We start from the raw sequence: 15,502 nt of genomic DNA on the forward strand, positions 1-15,502 counted from the left end.
CACCAGTGATGAGGAGTGTGGGAAAGTCCTAACACCTGCAGGCACCAAAAAGGTAGCAGGAGGAAAACTGGGTCAGGAAGGGGCCGCTGGGACAGCTGTCACAGAGGTGCAGCCTGGGGCATGCTGGGGTGCCTCAGCCTTCATGCCAGGGCTCCACCGCATGTCTCTACCCCACTCACCCTGACTCCTCCTTGCTGAGCTCTGTCTCCCCCACACTACCAAGGACAAGCCTGGGCTTGCAGGGATGAGAACGAAGAGCTGCCTTGGTATTTGAGGAGGATGGAGGCAGTCAGGAACAGTCACCTCCCATCCTGGGGCTTCTCATCTTTTCTGTATCCACCCAGAGCATCCTAGAATGTTACAGGGTGACAGCTTCAGCCTTTTGGGACCTGCAACTATCTGGTTCCCCAGGAGCTGCAGGGCACAAGGACTTCTGGGAACTTCAGGAGCACTAGCAACAGGAGTTGTGGCTCATGGCCCCTGGGATGGAAATGGTGAGAGGAAGGCATCAGGGGGGTTGGGGTGGGGGAAGAAATCTTAGACTAGCCACAGGACCACACGTGACACTTCAAGTGGGTAAGACCTTCCCCTGCCGTGGCACCTCCGGGCTGGGTTTAGGCATGGCCACTATTCTCTACCCATTCTGAAATGAGGGACTTTGCCCATGCTGGGCCGCTGGGAGTAACTCCTAGAATCTCTCTACTGTTTGAGTGGAACTTCCCAGAAAGGATGATGGCTGACTGGAAAAGGAAGGCGAGGAGTGGAAGGCCTAGACAAACAGACAGACAGACTCAGCCTCCCTTCCACTTCCACCACCCAGGTGGGGCTCCCTAGCTCCCAGTCCCAGACTTCTCCTGACAGTGATTCCAAGCTCTGAGGCTGGGGACAAAGTGCTGCCCGGGGCTTGTTCCATCTTCCTGACAAGAAGAAGGAAGGGAGGAAGCTGTTAGGGAATCTGAGACTCAGTAACTTGGTCACATGACCACTAAGCATCAGTCTGCTCATCAGGCAGGTCCTTCTGGCTTCCAAGTAGGACTTTACATTCTCTAAAGTTGAAGATACTGGAACCTAATTCCCAATCAGAAAGACAAGTCAGCAACATGAGTAATGACACACACACACACACACACACACACACACACACCTCCAGGAACGAGAAGGTTCTGCAGAACAGATACAAGGAGTGGCCAGGAAAATGAAAAGCCACCCAGAGACCAGGAGAGAGAGACCCTCAGGGCCTTGTTTCATGCCTAGATTGACCCTCGCCCCACCAACTTCCTTCCCCATCTCCCAGCTTCCTTTGCTCTTTACCCAAGAGCTCAACTTCCAACTTCTTGAACCCCACTGAGCCCTCACTGTGAGGATCAAGAGGTGTGCTCAGAGCCTCAGAGCCAGCAGGCTAAAACTGTGAACTGAGGACGCTGGGCAGACCTGTGGGGGAGGGCTTTCCCTACTTCCTTCTCCCTGCCCCTGTGGTATCCTCACTTCCTTTTCTTGATCGCAATCAACAGCTGGCCCAGGGCGGGTAGCCCTCTTTCCACTCTGCTCCCACTCCCTCCACTATCTGCCAGGGCAGACTCTCCTGTGGGGAGGTCCAGGCAGAGCCCAGCCTCTTCCCTGTGTACAAGTGTACAGGGATTCCCAGGCTCCTGCTTCTGTCACCAGGGCCAACCACTTCCCAGCTCTACTGCACTTCCTCCCCAGGAAATCCCACCTATCTCTCACAGGGGAGCAGAGAGAGCAGGCTACAGGGAAGAGGAAGCCAGAATCAAACAGCCATGGAGAGGCCCTGGAGACCCACCCTCTGACTTCTTACACCCAAGAACAAAGACAAGTGCCCCAAGCCCTCTGACTTCAAAGGCTCATCCTGGTCCTGCCCTTCTCCCTATGGGCCAGAAGAAGGGCAGCCCCTCCCCCATCCTCTCAGGTGCCACCCCTGTGCTTACTGCACAGCAGTTCTTTTTCCGTGTCACCGTTTGACAGTTGAATCGGAGAAGTGGGAGGAAGAGAGAGGATGTGGAATTCAAGTGCTGGGGGCCCTTGCAAGCTTTGGGGAACACTACAGAGTGAAGGATTCTTGCAAGCAAGCATGAACCACGAACCAGTTGGGCTGAGGGCCAGTGAGGGGCTTACCAAAGCCAGGCAGGGGTGGGGGGCTGTGGAGTCTTAGGCTTGGGGACTGCTCCCTCCCCACACCCCAAGCATCCAAGTGGCCCCTGGTGAAGAGGACATAAGAAGTCTCTGATGTGAGGGCCACAGTCTTCAACTATCTGTAAGTCTTCAGAGGAGATACAGGGCTCTAAGATACTCCCAGAGGGGTAGTCTGAGGGGCTGCTATGGAAGCAACCCCAGAGTCTTCTCCAGTTTGGCTCTGATATTTGTTCTCTGGTGACTAGACTATGCCTGCAGGCTGAGGGGCTGGGGAGCCTGGAAAGAACCTTTCTTGCCTAGCCCTGACCTCTCTTTCCTGTACAGAGCAAGGACCCCTGCCTCCTCATTCCCCTACCGCACCTCTGAGACACATCTCTGCTCGGCTTGGAAGCCTGGGTTTGGCCATGAATTCCGAGGCTTTGAAGCAACAAGGGCTTACAGGGGCAGAAGCCAGGAAGTATAAATAAGCCACAGTCACAACCAGAAGAGCAACAGAAGGTTCCCCATGGCTATCAAGGAGGAGGTGGTGACGGTGGGGGTGGGCACATGACTAGGACCTGGAGGAGAAGGTGGTCAGGGAAGGCCTCATCTCCCTTGCCCATCCCCAGAGCTTTGGCACCCAGCGAGGACGGCAGGACAGCACCAGCTTGCTCATAGAGGGCACAGGAAGAATGCACCCGACCCCTGGTGGCAGCTTGCAGCAGGCACAGAAGGGCAGCCCACAGTTGGGTGTGCTGCGTGGGTGGAAGCCAGGAGGGGCGGAGGGAGGGAGGAAGCTGGCTTCCTGAAGCCTCTCAGTCCTCAAAGATAGACGGACTGACAGACAGCTGACAAGAGGCAGCCTGGGGGACATAGCTGCTTCAGTAAGTACTTGAAATGGGTACAAACATCCTATGGCCCTGGGATGGGGGGGAGGGGTGGTCTCCAAAAATGGGATGAAGAAGCATGAGTTTGGGGCTCCCATGCCTGGCCAGGGCATGAGAAGTGACATATCTGGTGTCCCTGTGGCTGAAGGGCAAAGAAGCCACACAGAGGGCCTAAAGAGGAGAGGTTAAAGGCCCCTTCCTGTTGTGGGCGAGTCCTGTCCCAGCCATACCTGCATGGGTCCACACTGTTCCCAAACCTCTGTCCCTGTGGGTTAACAGCTCTAACCCCACCACCATGGCTACCATGACTTAGCTCTGAGAGACAGGGACTGCCCCCAAAAGGTGATGTCCTCATCACCTCATGCTCCCCGTCTCTTGTACCCCCAGCTGTAGCCTCACCATGCACTGGCGCTATAGGGCTTGGTGAGGCCATTTCCTGTGACGGTTACAGAGGCGGGAGACTGGGGGATGGGAAGGAGGGAGGAAACAACCCTAGCCTACCGCCCTGGACAGAGACCCCATGAGCCACAACTGATCTTGGAGTAGAACTGCCGACAATGAGAAGACCCTTCCAGAAGCATAGCGTGCCTGGATCCCCGACTGGCTCCAATGCTACGCGAGGCCTCCGTTTCTCATTATAGAGAAGCCTGCTGGCTAGACTCAGAGAGCTGCGTGCTTTCTCCCTTCCTTGTGTGTGGTTAGCAGGCTGTTGGCCTCATATGGACCCCAGCTTAGAGCCCTGTGGACCTGGGTATCCTCTCTCTTCCTCCTTCCGGATTCCTTCCTATCTTCCCCCATACCTGTACTCTCTATATATCTTCCTCCTATTCTAACCCCAATGTCCTCTGTCCTGTGTCCCAACTAAGAGCTGCTGTACCTGCGGGATAAAAGTTAGGCCACTTGCTTGAGGGGATGGCTGGCCTGGGCTTAGCAGCCTTCTTCTAGCTGGTGAGGCCTGCGGGACCTTGTCTTTCAGGCAGGCCTCATGGCTAAGTGAGCCTTCCTTGGGCCCAGCAACCTACCCCAGCATGGTCCAGGCCTGTGAGGGGCGCTCCAAAGCACAGCTGCTGACCTTGTCTTTGGGGGCAGACATGACTCAGCCTCCACCCACCAAAGCTCCGGCCAAGAAGCATGTGCGACTGCAGGAGAGGTGAGAGCTTTCACAGAGAGGGTCTTCCTAGGCCTGGGTTGCCTTCCCTTCCCTTCCTTCTTTTCCAGCTCTAACAACAGAATCCACAAGGCCTGGAAAAACAAAAGCAAACAAAACCAAAAACAAATCATGCTCATTTGAAGGTTGCTTGTCCATCCTTTGTATGTCCGAGGCACCAAGCAGACTGAGGGGCTGCTCTCTTAAGTTTCAAATTGTGATCTTGAACAATCTCTGGGACAAATCTAGGGGACTCTGTGGAGTCGGGTGCCTGTGTGCTGGCCTGGGAGTTAGGAGAGATACATAGCAGGAAGGAGCAAAAGGGTTGCAGGCTGCTCTGTTCTTATCTGATAAGGGAAAAGGGGAACGCAGTAGAGGCCTGACCCTTAAGTGCCCTGAGCCTCTAGGTCAAGAGAAAGACTAAGCATATCCCCCTCAGACAAACTCCACAGTGAGCTTGAAACCAAGGCAGATGCTATGGGGTGCTCACCAGGCACTGGGTGGCTGTGCTTGCAGAAGGGGCTCCAGTGTGGCTCTGATGTTGGATGTGCGATCTTTGGGCACCGTTGAACCCATTTGCTCAGTGAACACACCCAGGGAGGTCACCCTACACTTCCTGCGTACAGCTGGACACCCCCTTACACGATGGACTCTACAACACCAGCCTCCCAGCCCCAAGCAGCTAGAGGAGGAATTCTTGGTAAGAATCTGGGGTCCTTCCCACATCAGACCATCCTGGATTCCTTGGGCCTCTCTTCTCCTTGGGATCCTCAGGTAAGAAATCTGGGGTGCAGGAGAGAAGATTTTCCCCATCCTTGCTCTTCCTGTGTGTGCAGAGGGTGGAATGGGAGAAAAGGAGGCTGAGAAGGAGGGCCAGAGATTAACTCACTTATCCCCCACCATCAGAAGATCCCCTCAAACTTTGTCAACCCCGAAGACCTGGATATCCCTGGCCATGCCTCCAAAGACCGATACAAGACCATCTTACCAAGTAAGGAGCACAGTGGGGATGAGGGGGACAGTGTCCCTGGGGGTGAAGAATTTGATAAGAACTTGATAAGGCAAGATATATACCTTGAAGCCAGGCATAGTGGTGTATGCCTGTAATAATCCTAGCACTTGGAGGTTGGGATAGAGGATGAGGAACTCAAGGCTGGTTTAGCTATATAGCAAGTTCTAGGCTAGCTTGGTTTGTATGAGGCTTTGGCAAAAATAGTAAACAATAGCAAAAAAACAAAAACAAAACAAACAAAAAAAAAAAAAAAACACCTCTCCAAAGCCAAGGAAGAACAATGCTTGAGACACTGTCTTTCAACAGGGAAATACTAACACCACACCCTGGTAGCTAGATAGACAGCCATTACCTGGTTGCAAGACAACATTTGCAGAGCTTGCTGCGGCTGCATGCCTGTGTGGTAGCTGTGAACACACACACACACACACACACACACACACACACACACACACACAGACCCAGGCCTAGCACCTTCAACTTTTCATAGGCAAGCTTGAGGCCTGGTACAGTGGCTTCCAGAACTGTGGTCCAAATTCAGCCCAGCTGAGACTCCAGGCTCACTGCCTGCTAGAATAGACCAGGTCCTGTGAAGGCTTGTCAATGTGAGTTGGATAGCCTTTGGCCTTGGCCTAATTCTAGTGAGCTCTACAGCCATCAAAGAGGGGAAGCCTGCTTCTTCACCCCCCATCCGGTTTGATTGGGGAAGGACCCACACCTCTGGAAAGCAAAGCCAATATCCCTTGTGGTTGAGTGATATCTTAGACAATGTATTCATCTGACACTTGTATTCGTAATCAGAAAGGCATTTTTCCTTTGCAGACTCTCTTCCTATCAGTTCTCTCCCATTTTATGCCCTCGCTAATCTCAAGGCTAGAACATGATAATATCCCAGTTGGTGTCTGCAGCTCTATGGTCTGTGCTACACAACATCATTCAGTCCATCTTTGTGCTTTGATTACATCACTTTCTAGCTCAAAAAACATCATGGCTCCCTATTGTCATGAAATAGTATAGTTTATAATACATAGCTATTGTGTTACCTGTCTATAAAATAATACAAGGGACTATATCTGCTGTCCACAAAGTATTGCGAACAGTGTGAGGACACGCTCCCCTCTGATTCTGCTACAATCTCCATTTGTTAGCCACCTTCTGACCTTTCACCTTTATTGATCTTCACTTCCTAGATCCCCAGAGCCGTGTCTGTCTTGGCCGAGCCCAGAGCCAGGAGGACAGCGACTACATCAATGCCAACTACATCCGGGTAAGTGGCTGGCTGCTGCAGCTGGGAAGACTGCTTTACAGATGAAAATACTGCATGAGACCCTCCATGATCCACCTGTGACTTGGCCTCAAGGCTTGTACTTCTTCCCTTGCTCCAACCCACCCCACCCCACCCCACCCCATCCCCACCCCTACCCCCCACCCCCGCCTTAACTCCCTCTGCTCGACTTGAGGAGCTGGGAAAGAGATACATACCGAGTGACACCCAAGAAATCGGTCTAGAAAAGATGTCAAAATTTCCAATCCGCCTTAACTTACCCTGTTTTCCTACCCATGACAACCCTCTAAACTTGGCAGAAAGTTGACCTTAAGGCTGAGCCTAGTCACTAGTTTTTTAAAGGCTTCTACAAGCTGTACACAGCCATCTCAGGTGGGAATTTCTCTATCTCCTTCCCACACTCAGTCTCTGCCCCCACACCCGACCCCAACCAAGTACTGCCTCCTTTGTAGACACTGATATCCAGCTAATAGCAACCTCAAAGCAAGGTGGACCATCTATCCCAACTTCTTACCTTCTTTGGTGGGTGGATGCAAAACCAGTGCCCCCTTGTGGTCACATGTGGTAGGACAGCAGTCTGGGAGCTGAGGAGCAAGGCAGTCAGATAGATAGGCTGTCCTCTGCCAGCAGGGACCAGGCAAACAGTGGGATGCATGGATGATAGAAGGATGATGGAAGCTAAGGATGATGGGACGGAGGAGAACAGCCTAGGTAGAGGATGCTGGACTTTGGTGCCAAATGTATAAAAGTAATTCGTGAAATGTGGAATGTTCATTTACAAATACTGAGGACTGTCATATCTTGCCCTAGAAGAAATGGCAGACAGGAACAAACACGTACATGGTGTCTGCTGTGTGAGAGACCGCCAATACATTTTATTGGTTTTAATTCACATTATATTCCAATTACTCGGCACAGTCTGCAGCTCAGGGAAACTGAGTCAGAAATGAGCCTCTGACCAGTTAGCTAGGAAACAGAAGGGCAGGAACTTAAACTCGGGGTATTCCTCATTGTAGGTCCCATGTCCTCCTCCAGCATGTGGCTTCCGGCGTATGTGTGTGTGTGTGTGTGTGTGTGTGTGTGTGTGTGTTTATGTTCACTGGCTCAAGCCTGACGCAGCACCTGTGGACAGTGGGTTCACAGCATCTCCGTCCTTCTGTGCTTTGTCTCCTCAGGGCTATGATGGGAAAGAGAAGGTCTACATTGCCACTCAGGGCCCCATGCCCAACACTGTAGCAGACTTCTGGGAGATGGTGTGGCAAGAAGACGTATCCCTCATTGTCATGCTCACCCAGCTCCGAGAGGGCAAGGAGGTAGAAGGCAGGGTCATCCGGATAGGGTCTGTTCCCTACTCTGTCACACCACCCACGAGCAGCAGACCTGAGGACTCAATGGAAGCTGGTAGCCCTGACAGGCCCTATGCCACACCTCTCAGGAGTACACCCTAGGGAAGCTGTGGGTGGGCTGGCTACACGCTTGAAGCTTGGGAGAGCTAGACTCTGGTCACTGACCTGGGTCATGGGGTGAGATATGAAGAGGGAATGCTAGGCCTCTCTGCCCCAGCCCTGTGCCACTGATGGGCCCTCCCACTCTGACTTCTAGCTCCCTCCCTTCTAGAAATGTGTGCACTACTGGCCCACAGACGAGGAAGCCTATGGGCCCTTCCAGCTCCGCGTCCAGGACATGAAAGAGCACCCAGAATACACTGTGAGGCAACTCACCATTCAGGTACCAGCCTTTGGAACAGACCAATGGGAGGTTTGGGCCACCCTAGCTTCTCTAAAATTCAGGCTCCAGCGTCACTAAATTTACTAAATTCACCAAGTTTACTAATTTAAACCTTGATCTTACATTTAAAAGAGGTTCCATTTAAAAAGAGAGAAAGAGAAATGAAGAAAAAAAAAGAAAAAAAACTAGACATGGTGGTGCATGCTTTTAATCCTGGCACTTGGGAGGCAGAGACAGGTGGACCCCTAAGCTTGAGGGTAGCCTGGGCTACAGAGTCAGTTCCAGGACAGCCAGGGCTACACAGAGAAACCTTGTCTCGAAAACCTAAAAAAAACTAGAGAGTGAGAGAGAGTGCACATGTGCACGTGGGGGGTGGGGATGGGGGAGAGACAGACAGACAGACACGCGCACAGGGAGAAGGAGGTGGGTAAAACCTTCAGGGACACTTCTAATTAAATAGGAATGTACCAACTAACAAAATAGGGACCATCAGGAAGCACCCTCTCCCCATGTTAGATAGCTAGGCCCCAGGAGACTAGAGAGACCCAGGAGAATGCTGGAAGAGTCAGGAGAGGTCAAAAGAGACGTGCCAGCACATGTGGATGGACTTTAAAAACGCTTTCTAGGGGACAAAGAGAGGGCTCAGTGGGTAAAGGCACTTGCTGCCAAGCCTGATGACCTGAGTTCGATCCCAGAACCCATGTGATGGGAGAAGAGAACTGACCGGAACAACATAGCAAGATTCCTATCTAAGGAAGGAAGGAAGGAAAGAAGAAAGGAGGGAGGGAGGGAGGGAGGGAGGGAGGGAGGGAAGGAAGGAAGGAAGGAAGGAAGGAAGAAAGGAAGAAAGGAAGGACTGACTTTCTGTTAAGGTGCACATTCTTACACTTCCAAATGATTTCTGTGTCAGTTAGTCGCTCCCCAAGCATCCTGGGAGGCAAACAAAAAGATATCATTGTGCCCACTTCCTAGGGAAGAAAATGAGACTAATGCACTTATCTACAGTCCCGCAATAGATAGAGGCACAGCCAAGACTTGAGCCTGGGTGAAGCCGAATAGCAAAGCAGCCGGGAGAATCACCCCTGCCTGCCCAGTGTCGATCGATCGATCGATGGATGCTAGCACCCACGCCCACATCCTACTTCTCTGTTTCCTCATACCCCAGCTCCAACAGGAATGCCGGTCAGTGAAGCACATCCTATTCTCAGCCTGGCCAGACCACCAGACTCCAGAATCAGCCGGGCCCCTGCTGCGCCTGGTAGCTGAGGTGGAGACCACAGAGACAGCTGCCAACTCCGGGCCTATAGTGGTTCACTGCAGGTAGGGCCTTCCCTGGTCCCAGCCCAGATCCAGTGCTTGCCTTCCCTGCCCGCTAAGTCTCTAGTGTGGAAGCATATGTCTAACACCACACCAGACAGGCCCAACTCTTACCTAGACAAAGCCCTGGTTTGTGGGCTCTAGTCAGGTAGAGATGAGACAAACTCGGCCCCACTGTTGGGGAGCCCATTTATCCACTGGACAACTTTTTTGTTTACTTTGGGTCGTTTAGTGTTTCGGTTTGTTTTTGTTTTTGCTGGATTTTTTGTGTTATTTGGTTTTTGTTTTGTTGTAACCAAGGATAGCATCAAACTCACCACAATCCTCCTGCCTCAGCTTCTCAATCTCTCACTCTCAGTTTGAGATTACAGGTATGAACTGTAATGGATTTATTGGAAACCTATTATTGCTATCAACAGACACAATGTTAAATACTAAGAAGATAACTGTGAACAAAACAGTTTAGTTTTTTTCCCCCCGCAGGTTAATAGACTGGTCAAAAAGGCAGCAGATTAAACAGTTAATCAGGCTACAGTGCAGTGAGAGCCGGATGGAGTATCACAGAGGCCACAGGGTCAGGTCACCTAATACCTGAGGGGGAATAAGCCAAGGATTGGGGGAAAAGAAAACATTCGCAGAGAACCCTATATGCTCAGGAAATAAACTTTAAAACAACAAAAGAAGCTACACTGTCAGGAGGGTCAGGGGGAGTCTGCAGCTTTATGTGGGTGGAGCTTATGGGTGGGTGGAGCTTGTTGTGGGTGGAGTTTGTTGTGAGTGGTACTTGGATGTGGGGACACTGATGGGAAAGGTATCTAAGGGCTTCATGAAGGGGACTTGCAGGATTGACTAAGACACTTAGATTTGCCATTTTGTTTTGGATTTTCTTGATGCTGAATCCAACACCCCAAATTTACCGTTTAAAAGCAATCCCTGGGGCTGAGCACAGTGGCATACTCCTGTATTCCCAGCACCTGGGAGGTAACGACGGGAGTATCAGAAGCTGAAAGCCAGTCTAAGGTACATAGGGAGTTCAAGGCCAGCCTGGGTTATATGATGTTTTGTTGAGAGGGAAAGAGAGGAGAAAGAGGAGGAGGAGGAGGAAGAGGAGGTAGAAGCAAACAGCACAAACAGGACATTCGTGGACCCATGCAGAGGCGCAGACACATTTAAGTGCTGGGAGTCATTGGTGGTTTCCATACCCCAGTATACAATTCCTACTGGAGGCACATGTAAGACCTAAGCGGGAAGCTGAAATCCAGAAAGGGCAAGAAGGGGAGGGGTGTGGGGGAAGAGAGAAAGATGATGGAGCTGAGAAGAGGAAACGGAGGCCCTGGAACATCCGTGGAAGCTGACGTGGAGCTGGGAGGAGGTTGTGGTTAGAGAAGGAACTCTCAGGGAGACAGCCAGTGCACAGGCGGGTGCTGTAAACAGACATGGTCACCACAATGTGCACTGGACTAGGGCATGGCTGTGCACCCTGGAGCTGAGTCCACTCATGACCTAAGCGGTAAGATTGCTAGTCTCCAGTCCAGGCTACATGGCTAGAACCTATTATCAAAAAGGAAAGAAAGATCAGGGGTCACCAAGGTGCTTCCCCAAGTAAAGGCACCCACAGCCAAGCCTGGCGGCCTGAGTTCAATCTCTGGGCCCGACATGGTTTAAGGACAGAACTGATTCACGAGAGGTCTCTACTGGGCTTCATATAGGTACAGTAATGCATGGGCACACATGCACACACAGGGAGATTAAAATGAATAAAATGTAAAAAACAAACAAACAAACAAACAAAAAACTTGATATGGTGGCACACCCTTCTGTAACTCTGGCTGCCCTGGACAGCCAGGACTCAGGAGGCTGAAGCAGGAGGATTACAGTGAGTTTGGGCTATATAGTAAATTTTGGGCTTCACTGGACTTTAGAGTGAAACTCTATCTCAAAAAAAAAAAAAAAAAAAAAAAAAAAAAAAAAAAAAAAAAATTGAAGCTAAAATCTGGGCATGGGAGTTGGAAGGATCAGAGTTCAAGGCCAGAATGGACTACATAGCAAGTTTCAGGCTAGCTCAGCCCATGAGCACCTATTTTAAAAAAATTTTAATTTAATTTTTAAAGTCCTTAGGACCAGACATAGTGGTGCAAGCCTTTAATTCCAGCACTTGGGAGGCAGAGGCAAATGGATCTGAGTTCAAGGTCAGCCTGGTCTACATAGTGAGTTCCAGGACAGCCAGGGCTACATAGTGAAATCCTATCTCAAAGCAAACAAAACCATTTTAATTAATTTAATGGTGAACTGGGCTAAGCATAAAGTGAGGCTAACCAAGGCTGACAAACTTCTCCTGGGCGAGCTATTTTCTGCCTCAGCAGGGATGCCAGGAATGCTGGAATCAGAGATGTGAGGGTCCCACCCCACAAACAGAGCATTTTAATACTGTTTCTTCTTTCATCACTTGAAGCCTAGCCCCAACCTCCCATGCTCACCTGTCTCCCCCATTCCCTGGTCTCCTGTGACCTCCCCGACCTCTCTCTGGTTACTTCCAGTGCAGGGATCGGCCGGACAGGCTGCTTCATCGCTACCCGCATCGGCTGCCAGCAGCTGAAGACCCGAGGGGAGGTGGACATTCTGGGCATCGTGTGCCAGCTTCGCCTAGACAGGTGAGTCTATGGGAAGCAGGTGCAGCCACATTAATTAGCAAGGACATTGGTGGTTCTGAGATACTATGCACATCACCTGCACGTCCTCCTGGAAGAAAGCAAGGGGCTTGTTTTATTCAAAAGAACTTTCTATTTTGCCAATAATTAAGCCCACATGAAAGATGGTCTGAAATGTTAGCTTGGCCTGGAATTACATATGTCATCCTGAATTTTCCTTCAATCTCTCCTGGCCCCCAAATTCTCTACTCAGGAGAAAACTAGGGAACAATTTAAGCCAAGGATAGTTTGGTGCTGCATGTCTGTAATCCCAGAACTCAGGAAGCTGGGGCAGAGGAATGTGAGGTCAAAGCCTGTGCCCAGCTGCTTAGTTAGCTCAAGGCCAATGAGGCTACAGAGGGAGAGTGTCTTGATTTTTTTTCTTTTTTAAAAAAAGATACAACTTGTTCTATATACAAAGTAGCTACTGGTAACATGTGGTATTCACTAGGCTTGAAGGCAGAGAAGCCAGTTCAGATTCTGGGGTGTATGCTACTAGCTTCTACCATAATTCTGTAGCTGTCCCCCCCCCACACCCTTTTTTTTTTTTTTTTTTTTTTTTTTTTTTTGAGTCAGAGTCTATGTATTCCTGGCTATCCTGGAGCTCATTGTGTAGGCTAGGCTCACCTCAAACTCACACCACCACTGCCCTGTGGCAATATAGAGATAATGTCTCTTTTCCCAACTGGAAGAAGAAATGGGTTCTCTCGCTTCTTGAGTGTTTTAAAAATGGACCAGCAGGTGTTAGCCCCACATGTGGGGCTAACAGTTTTAATTTTTTAAGATTACTGACAAATGGAGGAGTGGAGCTTGGGTCTGATTTTGCTCAAGAGCTGGCTGGATAAGAGACAGGGGACCAAGAGTCAAGATGGGGCAGTACCTGCTGCACGTCCCCCCTTGGGGTTGTCCTGACAGAGGGCAGTAAAAGGGAGAAGGAAGGGAAAGGGTGACTACAGGGAGGAGAGAGTCCTAGCAGGACAGTGAGAAGGGATGAGGTGTTCTTGACTCTGACTCTTGACTCTCTGCTTACAGAGGAGGCATGATCCAGACGGCAGAACAGTACCAGTTCCTGCACCACACTTTGGCCCTATATGCAGCCCAGCTACCCCCGGAGCCCAACCCCTGACCCCTGCCCCTCCACCAGCCCAGGAGCCAACCTCCTCCCAGGCCTGGGACAGTGGGTCTGGGGAAGTGGGCTGTGTGCTCTGGCACAGCTTCTACATAAGCACAGGAAAGGGAACCTTGGAAGTGAGAATGTTTACAGCCTCAGGAAACTGCCCCCAGCAAGCAACAGGGGCCAGACCACAGGTCTTCACCACTGACCATGACTCTGCCTTCTTCAGTGGCCCCCAGTGGACTATAGGGGAGCTTCCTGTGGCTCTGAACTTACAGATAGGAGCTGGTCCTTGAAATGGATTGAGAATGCAGCTGGGGTACAGGCTTATCTAAGTGCTTTCTGTGGGGTCCTCTCCTTGTCGATGACACAGTCAGTCCTTTGCTGCCATCGTAGAAGCAAACAGAACGTTCCTGAAAACCATTCCAGATGTGGTCCTGCTGTTGGGGCTGCATAGATGGTGATTGCAAGATCCTCTTCCATTAAAGCCTTGCCCACACACAGGCTAGATGCAAGAGCAGAGAAAATCCTGGTCTGACATTTGTCAAATGCTCTCTATCCTACATAGACTGCCCCACCCCTCACACCCGTGAGTGCTAGAAGACAATAAGGGCCTTGACTGGCCTGCCTCCACACACGCCATAAAAGGAGATGCAAAGGTAACCAAGTCTACGAGTTGAGATCACTGGAAGAGCCCAGGTGTGATGTACCTGTCATCCCAGCACTCAGGAGTAGAAGCAGGAAGATCGCTGCATGTTTGAGGCCAGCTAGATCTACATTTAAGTACCAGGCCAGCCAGGAGAGAGAGAGGGAGAGACAGAGAGAGAGAGAGAGAGAGAGAGAGAGAGAAAGATGAGAGAGAGAGAGAGAGAGAGAGAGGATCTTGAGCCCTCTGGAGGAGATGGGGGCTGCCTCTGCTTCTATGGCTTTCTTCCTGTTATCTGGGGAAAACCCAGCACTCTCTGCTTTGCTTCTGTGACTTCAGAGCATCCTCTGGGTACCCGTGAAGTATCAAAGAAAGAGGAGAGAAGAGACAAAGAGCTGTGTCTGGTTCAAGAAAACCTACCTGCCATACCTCCCCTGACTTGAATTTCTTTGCAGAGCGCACCTAGATTGCTTATCTGGTTCTAGAAGCAGGCTGGGCTGTCGCCACCCCAAGAGGCATGGGGCTAAGACCTTCAGCCCTCACCCTCGCCTCTTCAGCACAATTCCCAGGGAACCCACAGTCTATCTCAGGGATGAACTGTATACCCCAGAAAACCAGACAAACCCTGAGTGTTCCTCGATCCTGTTTGGGCTGCCTGTGGGGAGGAAGGTGGAATACTATTCCTTCTGGTCCTCAGCTCCTGGAAGTGTTGAGTGACACAAGTCCACTGTGAAAACCCCACAAAGTTGGAGGAGTGACTGCCCTCTTGCTTCCTGGCATCTCTCTGGAGAACATGCAGTGCTTCAGGGCACAGTATCGAAAGCCTATGACCCGCACTTGGACAGCGGAGACAGGAGAATCAGGAGTTCCAGATGATCCTTGGCTATATGAGACCCCTATCTCAAAAGGAACTAAACAAACAAACAAACAAACAGAAATAATGTGATGCTACAACTAAGGTTAGCATTCTTAACGCTCTACCTGAGCTGAGTAGGCGTGCCGCTCCTTTAGTCTTGGGGTGGTGGCTTGCACCTCCACTTTAAGTCCCCTAAAAGGTCTGTGCTGCCCAAGGTAGGCTTCTAAAATACCTGATGCTGCCAGGAGATCGGAGCCTGTCTGGAAGGGAGCAAGGTAGCAATTGCACAGCCCTAGGGGTGCCCTCCCTATATAGTCACCCCAACCCTGTTCTAGAGGGCACAGGCTCTGGAAAAGCATAATAAATAAATAAATAAATAACCTCGTGGACACCGGACCAATTCTTCTTTCCATCATTTAGGCCTCTAGGGCTCTCTCTAGCAATAGAGTAAGGCTCTCCGGAGCAGGAGCAGGATGCTAGGCTCTTTACCCCTCTTTTCCAGTATTCCTAAGGACATGTGACAAAATACAAAATAAAATCATAGTCAATGTAGGAAGTGAGACACAGGCACCACCTTGTTCAGGGTGTTGTGACAAAGCACCACACACCATGTTATAAACATACCAACTTATAAACAACAGAAATTGGTTGCTCGTGGCTTGAAAGATGGGAAAGCTATCAGTCATGGTGCTA

The 15,502-nt window shown here is 50.7% G+C and overlaps 1 protein-coding gene across 4 annotated transcripts; it reads left to right on the forward strand.

Annotated features, from left to right (window-relative positions):
- The first annotated feature begins 2,029 nt into the window (after nucleotides 1-2,029).
- Nucleotides 2,030-13,808, forward strand: Ptpn7 (protein tyrosine phosphatase non-receptor type 7). 4 transcript variants are annotated; one of them, XM_076941249.1, is made up of 13 exons: nucleotides 2,030-2,272; nucleotides 2,476-2,649; nucleotides 2,760-3,014; nucleotides 3,531-3,768; nucleotides 3,994-4,167; nucleotides 4,681-4,864; nucleotides 5,071-5,155; nucleotides 6,367-6,443; nucleotides 7,637-7,774; nucleotides 8,079-8,189; nucleotides 9,355-9,509; nucleotides 12,044-12,157; nucleotides 13,226-13,808. In XM_076941249.1, the coding sequence occupies exons 4-13, from the start codon at nucleotides 3,737-3,739 to the stop codon at nucleotides 13,317-13,319; spliced, it is 1,164 nt and encodes a 387-aa protein (XP_076797364.1). In that variant the 5' UTR covers nucleotides 2,030-2,272; nucleotides 2,476-2,649; nucleotides 2,760-3,014; nucleotides 3,531-3,736; the 3' UTR covers nucleotides 13,320-13,808. The 4 variants fall into 4 exon arrangements, with proteins under 4 accessions (XP_076797364.1, XP_076797366.1, XP_076797365.1 ...); XM_076941251.1 differs by having other exon boundaries at nucleotides 2,476-3,014; nucleotides 3,531-3,714; XM_076941250.1 differs by having other exon boundaries at nucleotides 2,476-3,014; nucleotides 3,531-3,707.
- Nucleotides 13,809-15,502: the final 1,694 nt, after the last annotated feature.

Source organism: Arvicanthis niloticus, chromosome 10 (assembly GCF_011762505.2).
Source record: "Arvicanthis niloticus isolate mArvNil1 chromosome 10, mArvNil1.pat.X, whole genome shotgun sequence".
Lineage (NCBI taxonomy): Eukaryota > Metazoa > Chordata > Mammalia > Rodentia > Muridae > Arvicanthis > Arvicanthis niloticus.

What these genes read in the sequence shown, in the direction of transcription:
- Ptpn7 (XM_076941249.1), top strand. Translation starts at nt 3,737, where the DNA reads ATGGACCCCAGCTTAGAGCCCTGTGGACCTGG. An exon ending in TGAGGCAACTCACCATTCAG is followed by an intron (nt 8,190 to 9,354) that starts GTACCAGCCTTT and finishes CTCATACCCCAG; the next exon opens with CTCCAACAGGAATGCCGGTC. An exon ending in CCTATAGTGGTTCACTGCAG is followed by an intron (nt 9,510 to 12,043) that starts GTAGGGCCTTCC and finishes GGTTACTTCCAG; the next exon opens with TGCAGGGATCGGCCGGACAG.